Source organism: Electrophorus electricus, chromosome 2, assembly GCF_013358815.1.
Source record: "Electrophorus electricus isolate fEleEle1 chromosome 2, fEleEle1.pri, whole genome shotgun sequence".
Classification (NCBI taxonomy): domain Eukaryota; kingdom Metazoa; phylum Chordata; class Actinopteri; order Gymnotiformes; family Gymnotidae; genus Electrophorus; species Electrophorus electricus.
In genome coordinates this window covers 23,158,857-23,178,942 of record NC_049536.1, presented here as the reverse complement: position 1 = coordinate 23,178,942, position 20,086 = coordinate 23,158,857, and the positions used below count along the sequence as shown (strand labels likewise).

Here is a 20,086-nt window from a genome sequence, read left to right as displayed (position 1 = left end):
CAGTCGGCAAAACCACAAATTTGCCTCAAGGAACCATTCAAGTATTTGCACATTTTGTGGCGAGACCTGACATGAGCCTGACGCAGCATGTCACCCCCGAAAGCCCCCCCAGACCCCACCCCCCGTTACCGCCTGCTCTGTGTCGGGTAAGCTCACTGCTGTGTCTGACTTCAGATAACAGTTGCAGCAGGGTCAGGAATGGAAAGGTCATTGGGTTTCCTCTGCTTTCAGTCATCAGTGTGTTCGTATGATGAGGACGGTGCGTTAATCCAGTACACAGTGAAATCAGAATGGAATAAACTCCTGAAAGGTTGCACTGAAAGTCATTTGGCCTTGTGTACGTGACTCTTGCCTGGCAGTGATGCTGTTTTAATGGGGTTGAGGTCCACAGTAGAACACGGTCCAAGAACCCAAACCCTCACAGAGATTGACCTTGCTGGATTCCAGGGAAACCTATCTTTCAGTCTTCTGATTGGTTGGTTGCGACTGAATCCCGAGCTGGCGGTTCACAATGTTTCAGTATCTCAGCTGAAGATATAATTTCTGTTTTCTGGGCCTCTATTTGTCTCAATGTGACTCAGGCTCTCATCCCCCACACTATTTCTCTCTCTCTCTAATGTTCCTTTCTTTTGCCTTTTCTGTCCATTTAGGCCCTTTCTCTAGCTAGCATAATGTCTCGGCAAACCACCAGAATTTGGCCCAGTGCTAAAATATACCCCTTGTGTACCCCAGATGACTATAAGTCATTTTAAAAATCGTCTGTATTGCCGTCAATGTTTTATTACCCTCCTTCCATCAGCTTGCTGCGACCTCCAGCACCCCCACCCCTGGCTTCCAGGACTCGTGGAAAGGAGCCTCTATAAGTGCTGAAGGCCTCAGTGTTGGCCACGTGTTCTGTACGATCCGTGGGACTTTCTGCAGTCTGTTTACGATGCGTCTGTGCCGAAGCACACTGACACTTTCCAGGATCAGTAACAGATCTTGGAAAAAGTACAAAGTCATAGAGAAAAGCGTTTTAATACAGACAAGATTGTCATCACCCTTTTTTGATTAAAAAAAAATAAAAATTATAAAGTGGCTTTGCTGTGTCTTCCCAACATTTTCGCTGCCTTCAGATATTTCATGGATTCTTTACAGTTCTCAACTAACAGGTCAATGTTCAGTTTTCACTAATGTGCTGCTTGCACTGCAGAGTGCCATTCTGGTCCTGTAGTGTGTGGGTCTCCTTGTGGGAAAATGCAATGCTATTAATCCTTATTGTGATTATGGTAAACTTGATATTTATATCAGTTTGACATGATTAAAGATGGTCTTTTTCACTGTGTTACAGTGAGCGTGCATGTAACTGTGTTTTGATCAGAAAGTAGTACGTGTGATTCGCACTCATGTCTGAACGTCACTCCTGCTTCTCTAACTTTACTTTTCAAAGTCTGAGGGCCTCCATTAAACTCCGTTGGCAACTCCCGTCATCTGCTGGAGCTCAAAGTGCACACGAGTGAAGGATGGATAGATGTTTTCAGTGTCTGAGTCGTATCATAGTAGTCGACCTTTGCACCTTTTGGGGCCTGCTGTCATGGATGATGGACCGTTTACAGAGTAGCGCGTGTTATTAATCTGTTCTGAATCATTTGATTTGAATTGGGCTTAGCTTATTTGTGGTTTTTCATTGTTGTATATCTTTTTGGTGAATATGAAAGTTTGCACATGGTTCATCGTGCAGATAGGGCAGACGTGACCGGAATACAAGGTCTGTGAAAATGCAGTGTAATAAAAGTAAAGTCACATTTACTCTTGAACAGTAACTATCATTTGAGGCTATTTTACATATACGAATACATATAGAACCTTTCGTTGTAGATGGTGGTGTATACCAGTTTCTGTGTTTACCGAGAAGACGTTCCCTCTCGTAGACTCGGAGAGTTGTTTTGAAACTAAAATAGCAGCCATGGGTTTCATTCGGATCCCAAGTTCAGATTTAATAAAGTATTGTACCACTAGAACAACGGAGCCCCAGACCGCTAGAGTGACACAACGCTGACACAAAACCAGCTAGTATAAACACAGTCCACCATGGTCCGTTAGCATGTCATCCTCTATGGAAAGGAAAGAGTGTGTGCTCCAGATCTGCTCGAGTGGGAACGCTACCATTGTTGGGTGAGGCATTCCTTTAAGACTGTAGCTGTCTCCCGCCAGCACCACCAGCCATAGTGCCCGGAGACGGCACGCACCCTGGTCTCACTCGTATTGCTCTCGTGCTCGGAGACTTGCTATAGAGTAAACAGACTGTCCTGTAGTTTTCATAGCATAAGGACTGAAACTAAATCCCCTTATTAATTTGCGTTCTGAAGTCTTGCAAATAGTTGTGTCTGCTTATTTCTTCTTTCTTCTCACTAGTCATCTACTGCATTTAGCTGACACTTTTATCCAATAAAGTGAAGTTCTGAAAGAACACAACTTCAGTAATTGAGGATTAAGGGTTTTACTCAGGGGCCCAACGGTGGCAACCTGGCAGAGGTGGGACTTGAACTGGCAACCTTCTATTTACTAGTCCAGTACCTTAACCACTGAGCCACCAGCCCCAGATTGTGCCAAAGTGCTGTGCAGTAGTGTTGCGGAGTCGTGCAGGGTCCTGATTTCTAGTTTAATCTGTTCATTAGCAAAGTAGAGGGGACAGTACACTCTTGACGGAAGCAGTGTTTCTTTAGTGGGACAACACGCGGCTGCTGTTGTGTGGACACACTTCAGAACGAGCGCCTTTTGTGAATCCCATTTCATGCGGCTGCTCTGCCTTCCTCGATCTTCATCCCTTTACCTCCTCCTCCCACCGCATCTGAGCGACACCCTCCCTCCCAAAGCTTTCCTTCCTAAGACCACTCTCGGGATGTTCCAGGACATCATCTCCAACACCTGATCCCTGAGCTGTGACCAGCAGGGCTCTGTTCCCGTCCACAGGCCAGTGTTGTGGTTGAAGGCTGGTTTACAGACACTGGTTTGCACTTTATTTCTGCATGCTTGAACCATTATGGCCAAACACACACGGTGTACTCCTGTGTGAGTGCAGGTTTAGCTCCGCTCCCACTGCCCTGACATCCACACACCCTTACTAACTTTGTACAGATTGGGCTTCCATCGCTTTATTAAAGATATTAAGGATATTAAAAATTACTAGCAAGAATGACCCCAGGAAACCATGTTCATTTATTTAACATGGACCATGTACATCTGCTCACCTTGATATTGCTTTTATTCTCTCTCACACACACACACACACACACAAAGACCTTTGACACACCAGCTCCCACGCATATAGCAATGCATTATGAATGAAGCAAGGCATGCTGGGATAGAAATGAACTTGTTAACCCGTGGCTGCCCCTTGGCTGCCTGATGCAACGATACTCACTGTGTAGAAACATACACACACACTCACTCACACCTCTCTCTCTCTCTCTCTCTCTCTCTCTCTCTCTCTCTCCCATTGTCATCTCTCTGCTTAGATGAACCCAAAAGGCTCTCACTTTTGTCTCTCCCTGTGTTTGTCTCTGATCTTCTTCGTCTTCTTCTTCTTCTTCTCCTCCTCTCTCTACTATGTTTGTCTTGATGAACATTTTTGTCTGCAAACTGGGTTTACTGGGAACCTGATGTAAAACTTACAGGCCCAGTGCTCTTTTGCACAGTGACCAGGACTGTTTGCCTGTGCTTTTTATCTCCGTTAACACTTTGAACCCCACTGACTCTAACCCTGAAAGTGCTTTACGGCAGTTTGTAAAGGGGATTTTCGGATGCAGACTCTTGCTGCTTAAACTTATGGCTGACGGTTCGTCCAACAAACATCCTCCTTTATACTCTCATGTCTGTGAAGCTTTGTGTGCTGTGTGTACATCAACCGTACACACTGGTGCACACCACGATGCAATCTGTCTCTCTCTGTGTGTGCGCACGTGTGAGCGTGTAATCCATCGGCAAGGTGGACTGGAGCACGCTCTTTGCTGTTTTCTGTTCTCACCAACTCCTCTGAGTTGATCAGCACCGGGAAACGTTAGTGAGCCGGAGATTTCCAGATGCAGAGTGCCAGAAAGAACAGGAGGAGTGCGCACACACACAGACACACGCACACACTGCCAGAAATAGTGTCTGAGGAAGAGATGCCACTACAGCAGAGGTCTTATTAGAAGAGGACAGAAACCAGGACAGGCGGGCGGGGAGTGCCCATGTCCCAGCGGGAGACGTCAGCGGTAGCTCTGTGTGGCGGTGCGTTGATTTGCCCGTCAGCAGTGTATATCCAGATTATCTTCAAAATGCATCATCCTGTCGGAAAAATCAATTTTATATGACGGGGCTGCCAGGGTTAGATACTGTCAGGATTATCCTGCCCAGGTCAGACCGAGTGATCTGTCAGGACACTTAACGGGACAGTAGTAGCATTAGTTCCATTATTAAATGTTATCTGTTAAAATTATAATTATATTTAATATATAATTATATTATATATAATTAGAATTAGTTTCTGTTATTAAAAAATAACAGGAACACGGTGACTGGTTTAGAAAAAAACTTGAGGTTGTTGCACTGATTAGAAATAAAATGTTTTCCCAACATGACAGAGTTGTCCCTGTACACTGTCCTCTCTAAACGTCGTCTTTAAGTTGAGAGCTCAGGCCCTATGAAACCGCATGTATAACTTCAGTCACATAGCATGTGAAGCGACTAGCAAGCCTGCTGTTTAGGAAAAACTAGCTGAATGCAGTCCCATTCTACAGACCGGTCTGTGGTCCAATAACATGGGTGTATTTCTTATATTTGATCTAAAAAATCACATGTAATGACTGCCATACAGTTTCTAAGCAAGGAACCCCAGCAATGTTGTGAAGTTCCACAGCACAGCACAGCTCAGTGGGAGCAGTGGAGAGCAGATGTTTTACAGAGATCTATGCAAATAATTATTTAAACATTTACAAAAAACAACTCTAAACTAAAGAACAGCTCTAATCTAAAATGCCAATAAAAAGATTCTAAAACCAGATCATTTGATTCCTTTCAGGCTTTTTGTACATCCGTTTTTTTCATTCACCAAAAATAGACAGATTAATCAATTACTGATATAATTGTTTTTAAAAGTGTAAGTAGGGAGCAGTGTACAACCAGCCAGTCCTCACCTCAGAATAAACCCCGCCGGGGTCGTCAGATCTGATCACACTGGAGGGATTAGTTACAGTTTATCAGAACTACACCGTGAGCAATAGTTGTCAATAGTAAATGCTGTACAGTCCAGGAAACCTCCAAGCACCTGGACAGTCCAGTCTGGATAATGGATCACAGAGCTGTGCTATTATCAGAACAGAACAGTTGTTCAGATTCTGTCCAGACGTCTGATGACCCAGCAGCACAGCTCAGTAAAAACCCTGCAGCTCCCACAGCGGGAGGTACCAGACCCTGTCCTGTGACCCCGTGGCTACTGCCTCTGTGGCGTATTGAAGGCCGCCCCCCACCCCCTGATTTGGCTGCGCCTCGTCATTCCGTGACCGTTTGGCTAACACCGACGCTCTGGTTTTTGGGCTTAAGAAACGTTTCGGTTTTCAAATTCAAACTTAAGACACATCATTTCTCATAATATTTCTGCCTATTCCTGTTATTTAATGTGTTGAATATGAGTGTTTTTCTTTCTCTCCCCATCTTTGTTATTGTAAAGCGACCTTCAGTCTGTGAAAGGTGCTATATAAATTATTATTATTCCCCATTTTCCTTCTTGCCATTGCAATCCTGATCAGTTCATAAATCTAGTAAAAGCCAACATTTGAGTAAATTAATACATCGGAAAATAAGCCGTCAAATAACTAAATTCTTTCTGTTTATTGCCTCTGGTTTATGGTTGCAACAGTAACAGCATAAACACTGTTCAAACGTATTCCTCATTTATTCGTGCAGTTTGGAAAATCATACAAGTGTTTCTGGCAGTTTTATGTAAATACTTTAAGTTTGAAGATTCATGACTTTGAAGTGAAATGTCTCGATTTTTTTTCTGAATGTGTATTTGAAGAAACGTGTTTCAGCATTCTGGATTAGTCTAATGTTTACTGAAATTTTTGTGACGGAGGAAAAAACTGTCACACAACCAGACACGCATGCTCGGAGATGAAGGAGAGTTCACCGAACCGCGGACCAATGACGTGCTTTGGTTTTACGCAAAGTTGTGTGTGTGGGTGTTTTTTGTTGTTGTTGTTTTTTTATTTAGGTCTGTATTTGTACAGGTGGGTGGAAATGCCAAGATAGAGGTTCGTGATTAGTGCGTGCGTGCGTGACTAATGTTCTGTATTGCATTGACAGCAGCGTGTATCTGGCGCGAGACTTTACGACCACGCACCTTTTTCTTTCTTTACACGCGCAGGTGTCCCTTTTCTTGTTTTGAAGAACGAAATTCCTTGACTCGCAGGTAGGAAATTACCTCGGAGGCATCTCGTTGTATCCCATTTCCTTCGATGTGATTAGCTCTATACATGGCTGTGTTTTGAGATCGCGTCGCTGTTTGTTTGAATAACGTTTCTATAGCGCTTGTGCAGCGTGCGGTTGCCGTAATGAGGCCAATTTGAATGATAAAGCAGAAAAGGCTGAAACGCCAACGTTTCGCGACGAACGTTTTTTTTTCGACAATAGTAAGATCATTTTACAGTCTTTTTCGTCCAAATTGCATCATGTAATTGAAGGTAGATAAGAAGCAGTCATGTTTTCGGCAGTGCCGTCCCTGGCTTTGATGTCTCCTCCGTTCAGCGGTGAGTGGGAAATGGAGTGCTTTTCAGCGGATGCGCGGTCATTATCCGCCTTGCCGAGTCTGGTTTTCGCGAGTCGTCGGTTTAACTGCGGCTGAAGGCGAAGGACGGCAGAGAACAGCACGGTCCAACATGTTGCAACAGGAATTCGGGAGTAGTCAGTACAAAACGTAGCCTGACATTGTGTTCAAACGTGGCAGAGGTAAAGCAGAAAGGAGGGGGGTGCCCCCTACCTAATAATAAATAAATAAGTAAATAAATAAATAAATAAATAAAAACAGCTTTGGTTTCAGTCGGTAACGGACTGGCCCCCAGTCTGACCCCTCTCCACCACTTTTTACGTCTTGGGGTCTTACCACCATCTAGTGTTGAAACAAGCAGAGAGGCCCCTGTTTTCTGTACCAGCGGTTGGTGTTTTGCATGTAAATGGTTAGTGATATTAAAATGTACTACCATATAATTTAAAATCTTTTAGAAGAGACGTTTTTATTCATTTCCCTGTGACCTACAGATGGGTTTGCAATACTGTACTGTAAGAGCTGTGTACATGCTTGGAAAATTCAAAACTATTGGATTTAAAGAGACACTTTAATATCTTGGAAAATTACATTTCTGCCACCATTCGGAAGGCGGTGTAGTCAGAACTGTGTCATGTTCAAGTGGTTTCCTTCCTTGTGGATCCACTTTTCATCTTTCTGAAACAAAACCCAAGTCCACCTGCATCCACTCTCTGAGCTTTATAAAACCTCGCTCACTTAACTAAACTCGAGCAGACCTGGCTCAGTCTCTCTCTCTCTCTCTCTCTCTCTCTCTCTCTCTCTCTCTCTCTCTCTCTCTCTCTCTCTCTCTGCCAGACCCCCGTCAGCTGGTGGTTAGTCAGAGTAGCACCTGCTCTGAGTTTTCACACACTCGAGTGGAGGCTGAGGGGGTGTGCACACCCCGCACGCTGACTGCTGGGGGATTTCCTGCTGTTAACCAGCACTGTCCTGACCGACCGGGGCCCGGTATCTCTGCGTTTAGACAGCCTGACTGGAGCTCAGAACACTGACCTTTTGCCCTTTTGTCTTGATCGTGGCTGTCGGGGTCCACTGTGAGTTCCCTCGAGATGCGGTTTTGTTCTTATCTTCTGTTATTTTAATTTTTGTTCTCTCCTTGTGCACCAGTATCATAATGGAAAAAAATACCTCCATACTCTCCCTCCCCTGGGTTGTGTTTTTCCTTCTAGCTTGGGCCTGGGAGTTTGAGGGTCCTGCATAGTATCTTGGCTGTTCCTAAGATGATTATTGTTGCTAATAATAATAATAATAATAATAATAATAATAATAATATTATTATTATTATTATTTTCAGATGTGAACCTGGCTTGCTGTTGGTCAGATCCATGAGTAAAGATAATAGATTGACATTTTAAGGACATATATTGCATTAAACACTAAATTCCTGTCTAGTGGTTCACATGCACCAGCCTGCTATAATCAGCATGTTGCTTTTCTAAGGTAATTATGCTAATGGTGTGTCTGACTGTAAGTGTTGTTATTAAGCACTGGCCTTGCTTGTAATTTAAGGGTTATGGTTGCAGTCCTTCCATTGAGCACTCAGTCGTGGGAACGTGAAGTTGTTTGGGGGGGGGTGTGCGTGTGCATGCGTGCGGCTGTATGTGTGTGTGTGTGTGTTTTTTTTTTTGGGGGGGGGGGGTCGGCATGAGACAGCAGATACCCAGAGGGGTTCTGAATAAACCAAAGGCCCTTTGTGTCAGTCTCCTTCACCAGTTCCCCCTCCCCCGCTGGCAGAGATGACCCCCTCCCCCTCCTCTGTGTGTCTCGCTCTCCCTCTGTCTTTCCCCACTTGCTAACTCCTCCTCTCACACACTGCTGACACACCAACGGGTTTACCGCAATGTCTGCTACCATGCCAACACACACACACACACACACACACACACACACACACACACACACGCGCGCGTGCGCACAGGCACAGTGTTCTGAGAGAGACACTGTGGCTATCTGGATACACCGACTACGGCGTGAAGTGTAGTAAAGGGTGCAGTTGGAGTATCTGTACTTTTATACAGCGTGTGGGGACCAGCAGGGAACTGGTTCTTACCCTGTTCCTGCTGGTGTAAAGAATGGGTTCTCTTTGACTCTGGGGGTGTGTAACGGATAACAAACCAGAACTCCTCTCTGTCTCTCTCTCGCGCTTTTTCTTGGCGTGACACAATACTTCCAGCGAGTCCAAGACGCACACATGGCCTCCAGTTCTTTGCTCTTTCATTTTTAATCCGTAGGAATCGTACAGGGGGAAGAGGGGAACAAGGCCAAAGACGAAACAAACGAGAGAGCAGGACACACTCAAAAGAGAGGTAGAGGGAAGGCACGTCTTACTGAACAGCCACTGGTTACTACTGTGAAGCGTTGCCATAACAACCTCCTGTGAAAGGGCCGCCCACTAGCTTGAGTGTCAGTGGGCATTCCAGGAGTGAGTGAGCAGGGGGGGGCAGTGTGAGCTCAGTCACAATGTGATTGGTCACACCCCCCCGTCTTTGTGTGGACCAGGGCATGCTGGGTAAGAGCCTTGGCTGAATGCTCGTTTGTCTGTGGAAGATACTGAGGGAGCACGGCTACTCTGTTCAGACTAGGAGCTGGATCCCCAGAGGACTGACCGAGGTAGTGTAGCCCTTTCACGTCCTGCCGACACGCGGCCACAGCGTGCATTCTCGCTCCGGCCGCGTCTGGGAGGTGGCCGTGTCGTCAGAAAGGATCACAAAAGAAGGGGATGGGGTTGCTTGGGAGACGCGTGGACAAAGAAAGCCCTGGCCGAGTGGGTTTGTTTACCAGTTCTCCGCTGTGGCGCTCAGGGGCTGCCGTGCAGCCGAGGTGTGTGTCGGCGACTGCCTTCACGATGGCTGCGGCGTTCAGACGCGTTGGTGCTTTCTCTTGACCGTGCTGGGCTTCGTACATGTCCGTGAAGGTCTCGCTCCCTCTTTGGGTTCCTGAACAGTAAAGCTTCTCTCATTCTTTAGCTCTCTGCCTGCAGAGGCTCATTCGCCGCAGTTTTATCGTTTGCTTGAGCTAACCTCTTTTAGCCGTGAGATACAGAGAGAATGGGAGGGGAGCCTGTTTTCCTTTCCATGGTGAGTTTGTCTCAGAACGGGTAGGTGATGTTGGAGGGTGGGCATGGAAGAATGAGTCTGGGGGTGTTTTCCCGATCCCGTGTGCAGCCCCCCTGCGTGAGGGCCCCCTTCCCCTCTGCAGAACAGGACGGTCCACGGGCAGGCTAGGACACCCTGATAGTATGTGCCGGTCCCTTCCTGTCTCTCACTATCGCTCTGTCTCACTCGTTCCACGCATCTTCGATTTCGCTACTGTCTCTGAGGCTCCTGTGCTTGGATTTCTGCGTTTTCAAAGTGGCTTTAGTTAGCTTGACTTGTATTGCGTCAGGATTGAGTGGTATGCTTGATCTCTGAATAGTCTGGGAGGTCCCAGATAGAATCTGTTTCTCTTCTGACGTTCTGTGGCCTTGAAGGCTGTTGAGATATTGTCATTAATATAATTTAAAAAAATCTACTTTTACAAGAAGTTATTTTCATATTTCCATTTGTCATATTAGCTGCACAAATCATTCTGGGTTATTGTAAGAATAAATATGCTGTTTTGTTTGCACATGTGAAAAGTTTAATGTTTGTTGTTGACTTGCTTAATTTTAAAAAAATATTTAGTCAAAAACTAAATCGGTTTTCAGCATACGTTTACTCATCACCTCCTGTATATCAAATTAGTATTAGAACTGAATTAATATTAAACCCAGAGAATGACACAACACGGAAGTTTTTTAATTCATCAGCACTTTATTTGCATGGAGTTTTACAAGTTGCCTTACTACCAAAGAAAATTAACATAAAATTGGTAATACATAGGTAGTGAACAAGAGGAAGTACTTTGTTTACAATATAATTTAATTAACAGTTATTAATCAAAAATACTGACCACCTATAAAAGAATTACTGGTTGTCTTGGACTGTGACCAGATTCTCTAAACCTTGCTTCATAACATCCCCTTCTCTTGTCCTGAGATACGAGCCAGTTTACTGCAGGAAGTGGAGCTCTGTCTCCACACCTCCCAGGGGGTGCAGTTGATGGCCTGTACTCTCTGGACACCCAGCTCCGTCTCAGATGGTCAGCTTCGGTTGCCATGTTGTGCACATGGAGTCTTTACATTGTAAACCTGTTCAATTTTTTTTTTTTTCTTGTTGATTGTGATGACACAGGTTGCCATTTTGATTTCAGGCCAGATAGTATTAAAGTGTGTGTTCTACTTCTGTTATTCTTTTTGATATGTGGTAAAGCCTGCTAAACACTAGTACACTCTGTGCCACTGAGAAGAAGCTAATGGGTTTGTCCTTGTGTGAGAATGAACTATGATGTTGGGATTACTTTCCAGCTTTCATGTGAGTGTTTAAACTGTTAGCGGATCTGGTCATTATTTAGGTCTTTAATTCATATCCGCAACTCTGTTTATCACTCTGTTGTTTTAAGTGTAACCAAACTATGCAACTGTCCAAATAACAGACGGGGATGACTGACCACGTACTAGAATACATGCTTGTGTGAATAATTTAGGTTAATGGTGAGAAGTGAAGTGGAAGGGATATGTAAATCTGGTAAATAAAAATATAAATTATTTAAAAATATAAGGAAAAATGGGTATCACCTTAAAGTTGAAAGATCATGAAAGATGGGTGTGTGATGAAATATCTTAAGAATTCCATAGCTGGATTCCGATGAATCCATAGGCAAGCCATGATAAAATATGTTGAAACTTCCTTAAGGAACACTGAAGTACAGGAGCTGTTTGTTCTGAGGTCTGTCCCTCTACAGATGGGAAGACACTGCACATCACTTAAGCCCACTTAAACCCATAGGTATGTTTTACACAACAACAAGACCTGCAGACTCTACAGAACAAAACAAACAAACTATAACTGATAAGGACTTTGAATCCGGTGTAAGGTGCTTGCATTCTTCAGTCCAGGAGATGTGACGAAGGCCGTGCTGTCAGAGAGGAGAGATGTCTTCTATTGAGCACGGCCGATCTGTCTGAAGGGAGTGTTGCAGGTCGGCCATCGCAGATGATGGGTTTATGCAAATAAAGGAAAGAAAACTGGGAGAGTCCCTGGGTTATAATAAATAATTACATTTAGGAGTTTTCCTGAAATGTGTAACTGAAGTAAAAAAAAAAAAAAAAATACAATATCTGAAGTCATTCTTTTGTTGAACTTTTTTTTTCTTTGTTAGTGACAGGTTTTTTTTTTCCCCCATTCATTTGTACTCCCACATTCTGCCAAGGCTATTCCCAACCCACGCAGATGTCCTAACAGCATCTTGGACCCGTTTGGTTTCTCTGTGCTTCAGCCAGAGTTGCCCGTCGACGGCCGTTCATTGCGTGCACTGCTGTCACGGGCGTTTGAGGTGATTAGCTCACCTTTTACACTGCTGTGCTCTGGGCTTCTGTCCTCAGGCTGCCAGCATAAGAACACAGGCTAGACTTCTCTGAATCAGGGCCCTAACTGGATGACCCTGTGACCTCTGTACCTACCCCTGCCTTTGCTTTGCTGAGGTCACCCAGATGGGTCTTCGTGCCATTTACAGCTCACACATGGTTCAGAGCTAGATTCTGGAATGCAGTGTTAAAGGAACACAGCCAACCAATCAAAATATTGCTAATTTTGATGTGGTGTCAACAACAACAACAAAAGTCTTTCTTCATTATGGTTTTAGAATCATCTTTAATGTTTTATCATTTAGTTTTTATTAAATTCTTTTAATTTCACTGGAGCCACCACTGCGTTTGGTAACGGCACATCGGTGCAGACAAGAAGGCTGAGAACATCACACTGGTTGAAGATCTTCTCTAATTGTCTACAGATCTGACAAATAACTAGTCAAAATGTTTTGAGTTTCCATAGTTGGCAGGTTCTTCAGTAATTTGTTTGTAGGAGGGTCTGTATATTGGTTGGTTTTGTGGAGATTCTCAATGTTTTTCCCAAAGCTTTGTGAACATGAAATGAGTAGGTGAAAATGACCTTCCAAAAACCAGCATCTGTACCACTCGCTTTTAATGGTGACTTTGACCTGTGACCTTTGCCCTCTGGTCCTGCAGGTGATGTGTCCCCGATCAGTATGTCTCCGATCAGTCAGTCCCAGTTCATCCCGCTGGGGGAGATCCTGTGTCTGGCCATCTCAGCCATGAACTCTGCGCGCAAGACAGTCACACAGGAGACCCTCACGGAGCACCTGGCCACATGCTTCCCAGGTACGGTGTTCTGTTTATTTCCAATATGTAAATGTTTTTTTTTTAAATTTTTTTACTGAAATCAAAATATTCAAAATCAGTGTGTGTGTTTGACTTTCTTTTTTTGGGGGGGCTTCTTTTACTCTAAATTGGAATGAATGATCAACAAATTAAAGGGAGGGTCCCTTGGTTTTAACCTAAACTGCACATGGAGGTAAAAATTGCCTGCGTGTATTTAGTCTAGACTATGATGTTTGCAGTAGCACTGTAATCCTGTGATGCGCATGCCCGCTGGCGAGGACGGGCAGGGGGATTTCTGTGGGTCTTTGCATGTGGAAAAGACTCAGCACTTATGATGGGAGTCTGCGTCTAATTACGAGGAGACGTCGCCATGGCAGCGGTCCTGTATGTGGATTCGTTCACCCTGACTTAATTGTGTGTTTGGAGGTTCATCCCTGCTGCACCAAACTGTGAAGCAAATGTAAAAATTGCATACTATAGGCCATTTGTTATAATCACATGCTAGGGCTTAATATTTAATGGTTGAGAGATTTCGATGACCTCAGTTCTGACATACTTCTCCAGTTTGGTCATATACTCTGACTGTCTTAGCCACATGTTTGTATTTAGACACATGTTATAGATGTATACGTTGACACAGTGGCACACATTCAGGATTATTTGCAATGGGTCTTTCCTGCTCCAGAGCCAATATATAACTTGTGGAAAGAATCATAAATATCAGTGATTACAATGAGGACGGATGTCTTTTCAAACCTGGTGTTGGCTTTCGATTGTCTCTAAGATTTTACTGTGTCCTTTGACCCTGTCCAAACTAGCTGGTGTGTGAGAGAGAAAAGGAGAGACAGAGGTCAGGGAAAGCAGCAGAGTAGGCTTCTCACCAAGCCCAGACCCCTAGGGTGATCTGAGTAGAGCGACATGGTGGTTGTGATCAAGTTCCATAATTCGAATCACTATATAAATACCGCAGCAGGAGGATTATGGGATGGACACAGTGTGTAGCATGATACACACAAGCCTAATTCAGTTAGGCCGATGGTAGGGGATACGCGCTGAGGACGCTGAGGTCTTCTAGTACATGTTACTACCTCGGCACTGTTGTTGTTGATGAAGATTCTGTAATGTTCAATATTCCATTTTGTTTTGTTTTTTCTTGACTGGTTCTATAAATCACGGAAAAGGTCAAGCATTTTTGACTGATGTGGAACTAATGAGTAAGATTTTTAAAGATCTTAATTTGGAAATTTGAATAAACAAAGAATACTGAAATTTTAGTGAAAAGGCGAAGTCACGTTTGGAGTGAGTTGGAGAACAGAATTTTCCATTAAAGCTGAAGAAAAATGAAGACTCTCACACAATTGTCAATGTGTTTCTGAAGAGATGGCCTTTCTGTCCTACAATACTCAGAACAGCCTGGTCACTTCCTGCTTCTGTATTTGGACAGCCCATGTACGTAGATATGTGACAGAGCTATAAATGGGACACTTGCACCAGTTAAAGTACTTGGCGCTTTCTTTCCCACCTTCTGACACGCAGGTCTCCAGACATATCTCAGCATGCTTGACTGACATTGCGTCATGGATGACAGCCCACCGCTCAACCCCAGTAAAAACAGAGCTTCTGTACATCCCAGGAACTCCCAGCCTTTACCATGACCTCACAGTTTCCTTCAAGAACTCCCAGTATCCCCATCTGAATATGCACGTAGCCTGGGCAGAACTTTGGAGAACCAGATGTAGTTCTCAGCTCATGTTTCTAATCTAACCTGGTCTTGCAGATTTCTCCTTTGTAACATATGAAGGATTCTGCCCTTTCTCTCACAGGAAGCTACCCAGGTACTTGTGCAGTCTTTTAATCTCAAAGCTCGACTTCTGCAACTCGCTACTTGCTGGTCTTCCTCTAAGAGCCATGAAACTTCTTCAACTTGTCCAGAATGCAGCTGTACGACTGGTCTTCAGTCTTCCAAAGTTCACACACAATACGCCGCTGCTGTGCTCCCTTCATTGGCTTCCGGTAACTGCACGCATCAGATTTAAAACCCTGATTCTCACCTACAAAGCCAAAAATGGACCAGCCTCACCATACATGATGTCAAAGCCCAATCCATACCTTGAGTTCTTCGAACCTCAAGTACGGCTCGTCTTGAAACACCATGCTTGAAGTCTCATGGAAGACAAGCATGGAGACTATTCTGACCCCGCTCATGTTTCAACTAACTAAAACTCTAGTACTTAATGTAGGGTATTGTTTATCTGTATATCTCTATATACATCATTTAAATATTTCCTGTATTTCTACAGTATTCTAGTTCATTGATAAGATAATGCCATAAATTTGAATGGGGTATCCAACGTTAGGATTACATAGTAGACACACATAACAGAGTACATTAGAATCTGTGCAAAGCTTATTGACCTCCTTTGACCCCAGTCATTTAGCCAAGCTAAAGCTAACTTCAAGAGTATATTTATTCTTTTTAAGTTAGTTTGCATTGTCTACTAGGGCGGAAACGTTATCCAAGTTGATGCAGCTTGTTGTGTTTGCACACAGATAATTTTCCGAGTCAGATGTCACTGAATGTCAGTTACGTTTCATTGATGGGGTAAATGGGCAAGCAAGCATGATGATGTCGTCACTTCAGGAAAAACACTGCCAGGACATACAGATCAGTACACACACAGAACACACATATATGTATAGCACAAACCAACACAGACAAATGTCACACATCCATTTAATATACATGTTTTCTAGGAAAACATTTTTAATGTTTCTTTTTGAAATGGGACTAAATGGATTCTTGGCTGATTAAAAATTTGTATACTTTTCACACATTAGAAACAACTCCACTCACTGGATACACTATTGGGTATACCGGACTGTGGCTCAGATTGTGTGTACACTACCAGACTGTGGTTTAGGATAAACCATATACACCAAACACAGTGACATTGGTGTATTTACAATTGAGTGCACGTATAGACAATAAACATAAAATAAATTAAAATTAAAAATGGAGCTAATTTAGAATGAAAGTAAACCAGGACAGAAGTGTGTAGCTTGTATTTGTGCAGGGTCTGGGGGTACGTGACCCAGCCGTGGTGTAAGCTGTCCTGATGGGTAATTACTGTGTGAAATGGGCATTAGTGTGTAGACAGAACTTGAGCTGGTCTTTGTGAGACTAGTGTATGGACACCGTGATGAAGAGCTCGGCGGCGGGGTTGTTAACCCAAACTCTGCAGAATCTAACCGACTGTAGGCTAAATGCACATTGGAGGCTCCAGGTTTGGGCCGAGGATTTGAGTGTCACTTAACGTTAAATTCCATTGTCCCGATGGGAGTCCTGCAGGTGTATTAGCTAAGACTTGATACTAGATGACAATCTTTTGGTTTTCTACAGCTACATGCATTAAAATGAACTGCTCACGACCACCTGGGTTTTCTCACAACAAAAACTTTTTGTCAAAAAAAAGAATATTATGTTAAGATAAATGTTCTTGCTAGAACAACCGAGAAAATACTATGGCAGTGTTGTTGTATATGATGTATATAACTTAGCTTTATATTAACGGTGTTCTGTTAAAGCTGTCTGTTAATTCCTAATTAAATGATTAGGAATGATCTTCTCTGTTTACGGAACGTTCTTCCAGCCTCTTCATTAATCCAAGTACACTACATCAATCTGTTCCAACACACAACACAGACTACTGTATATATTCCCAAGAATTCCAAGCAGTTTCCAGCAGGTTTGAAGCTCCCATCCCACAGAGGTATTCTTTCCTATGGCCAGACGCAAGTAGTGTGGTGGCGTTTGTTTGTTTCCTTTTATTTAAAGGGTGTTGGGTGGTGCCCTAGACGCCCGGCAGACGTTGGATACCTCCGCTGACTCTGGCCTTGCCCGGCATCCCCGTGCGTCCCCTTTCGTATTGATTGCATTGACGCGCTCCTTTGCGGTGTTATTTGTCATACAGAGAGAGTCCCGTTTTTCCGCCTTGTAACACCCCAGAAAACGCGTGATGCCCCGCACGCTTGCCCGCATTAGGAGTTGTTGCGTCAGGCCGCTTTGGCGGAAGGCGCTCCATGATGTAACGGAGGGTAAGAAAGACAGCGCTCGCAGACGTAGAAACCAGACAGTGAGGGAAAGCGCAGGCGTGCGGTGTGTGTGTACGGCGAGCTTAAACGCAGCCATTTACAGGGCCGCTGAGAGGTGGTGGTGGTAAATTAATTAATTCATGCTGTAACGAACAGCTGGAGAGTTCATCTGTAGTCGTGCAGTCATGATGACGCGGGAATTCCTCGTGTGTGCGTCAGTGAGGCCTGCATGTGTATCTACAGCCAGTCAGATCAGCAGAATATTCCTTCAGCCCTCTTTATAAGGGGACTCACGATGTAACCCTTAACTTTGGAAAAGAGACATGCAACTGTGTGAACACTTTAATGATGTCATGTATATATGTATAATAAAAACATCTCGGTCTATATTAGAAATGCAGCTGTTGACCTGCTCTTTCTCTCTTTGTCTCTCTGCGTGTGTGCGTGCGTGCGTGTGTGTGTATGCGTGCCATAGGTGTCCCCACCCCGAGCCTGGAGATCCTGCGTCACACCCTCAACATGCTTGTCCGTGAGCGTAAGATCTACCCGACCCCAGAGGGCTACTTCATTGTCACCCCCCAGACGTACTTCATCACTCCGTCCCTCATCCGCACCAGCAGCAAGTGGTACCACCTGGACGAGAGAATACCGGGGGGTGGGGCCCAGCAACCGTGCTCCTCCCCTCCCTCTGGCACGGTCACGCCCTCAGCCTCGGGCTGCGTCAGGGAGCGCTCGCACCACAAGAACCACGGCGACTCCTACGGCGACGGCTACCGGGATGATGTGCCCAGCGCACACACCTCCACGCTGCAGAGGAGAGCCAAGGAGCACAAGGAGGCGCCGTACGCAGTGTCACCTCCTACCCTGCAGGTGTCGCCCTCGGACAAAAGCCGCAGCACCCTGGGCTTCGGCTTCAAGGCGGACACCAGCAGCAAGCAGAGGGACGGAGGTGGCGAGAAGCAGTCGAAGAAGTTTGGCTTGAAGCTCTTCAGATTGAGTTTCAAGAAGGACAAGGCCAAGCAGCTGGCGACCTTCTCGGCCCAGTTCCCCCCTGAGGAGTGGCCCCTGCGCGACGAGGAGACGCCCAGTGCCGTACCGCGTGACGTGGAGCTGGAGCTCATCCGGCGAATCAACCCAGACCTGACGGTGGAGAACCTGGCCAGGCACACGGCCGTGATGAAGCGCCTAGAGGAGGAGAAGGCCCAGAGGAGCAAGGCGAGCTCGGCAGCCCAGCACAGCGCCCGCAGCAAACGCAGCCGCGGGCACCGCAAGGCCCAGCAGGGCCGGCCGTCGCGCTCACACAGCAAGACGCGCGCCGCCAGGGGCGAGCCGTCCGACGGCTCCAACCTGGACGTGTCCTACGACAGGGACTACCGCTTCTACAGCTCATCGCTGGTACGCTCGCCGCGGGACGCCATGATGTCCATGGAGAGGAATCGCGGCAAATACATGGTGCACAGCAACCCCAACATCGTTGAGTCGCACTTCACCACGGCGCCTGAGTGGGACGTGTCGGGTGAGCTGGCCAAGCGCAGGACAGAGATGCCCTTCCCCGAGCCGTCCCGCGCCCAGGCGCACTCCAAAGTGCACCGCAGCCACAGCCACACCCAGGAGCGCAAGTCCCGCAACGAGAGGTCGGACAAGGCCAAAGAGAGGTCGCGCTCCATGGACAACTCCAAGGGCCCTCTGGGGGGACCCTTCCTTGGCGGCCCAGAGGACTTCGAGTGCGCGCCGGACGACAGGAGTCGGTATTACACGGACGACGGGACGCTGAGGGCATCCGCCCAGAAGAGCCACTACTCGCGCGTCATGCTGTCCGCCGGGAGGCTGAGCTCGGACGTCTGCGTGCCCGACATGGGCAGAGGGGCACTGGAGGACGCTGTACACTGCAGACCGCTGGAGAAGAGCAAGAGCAAGGACAGTCTGCCGCCCTACGGGGACTCCAAGTCCTGCTCCCCCAAAGCGACCGTGGACGACTACTTCCACCGCTCCACCTCCAACGAGGCGTCCTTCCCCGCTCCCTCTCCTCTCGTGAAGTCCAGCCACGATTTCGGAGACGCCCTCCGGAAGGGAGCCCCTTCAGAGCGGCCCACGCCCCTCCTGACCTCGTCTCACCCTGTGGAGTACAAGGACGACCCTGCACTGGGACAGAGCGCTGTGTCTTTACCCGCACCTAGCCAGGCACCAGAGCCCTTGCCCAACGGGCGTCTGACGCACCTGCACAACCCCGACTCGGGTGACCTGGACAAAATGGCGGAGGTGTACAGCCAGGAGACACTGTTCATGTCCCCGGACTACATAGAAAGCAGTTTCTCCAGGCCGGGCACGATGCGCAAGGCCCCACACGCCAAGTCGTCGGAGACGCTGGAGAACCAGGAGAGAATGGAGAGCCCCCTCCCGCCGGCTGCGCCGCCGGCCCCGGGCCCCGAGCAGGCGTCTTGCGCCGAGACCGCCTTCGACTACTACAACGTCTCGGACGACGACTCTGAGGGGACGGGCCACAAGAACAAAGTGGAGGAGAAAGTCCGGGAAGGGGGTGGGACCATGCAGTGGCTCCTGGAGCGCGAGAAGGAGCGAGACCTCCAGCGCAAGTTTGAAAGGAACCTCACGTTCCTGAGCCCCAAAGAGGGTGAGGGCCACAGCAGCCAGAAGTCGGCGCACTCCACGCGCCTGGACAGCATGGACTCCAGCAGTGTGACTGTGGACAGTGGCTTTAACTCTCCACGGTAAGACCCTCCGGTCCACGGAGTCTCTTCGATGCCCCCCACCCCCCCGCTCTCCCATCCAGCTGGAGGGCTTTGCTATTCTGTGAATAGAGAAAATGTCATGAGCACATTTGATACTCACAATAACAAACGTAGGTGCTTTTGCTCTTTACACATGTGGCGTAGGATCCTGTAGAGACTTAGCGTAATTCC

The 20,086-nt window shown here is 46.4% G+C and overlaps 1 protein-coding gene across 6 annotated transcripts in view; it reads left to right on the top strand.

Annotated features, from left to right (window-relative positions):
* The window catches only part of stox2b (storkhead box 2b), a 45,729-nt gene that overhangs the window by 21,483 nt on the left and 4,160 nt on the right, over positions 1-20,086 (top strand). For 4 of the 6 annotated variants that reach the window (XM_027017100.2, XM_027017103.2, XM_027017101.2 and 1 more), the window contains exons 2-3: positions 12,924-13,076; positions 17,644-19,894. In XM_027017100.2, the coding sequence (XP_026872901.2) occupies positions 12,924-13,076; positions 17,644-19,894 (2,404 nt within the window). Of the gene's footprint in view, positions 1-9,362; positions 9,431-9,783; positions 9,898-12,923; positions 13,077-17,643; positions 19,895-20,086 lie in introns of those variants that run through there. The other 2 variants (XM_027017104.2, XM_027017105.2) reach the window with 2 other exon arrangements.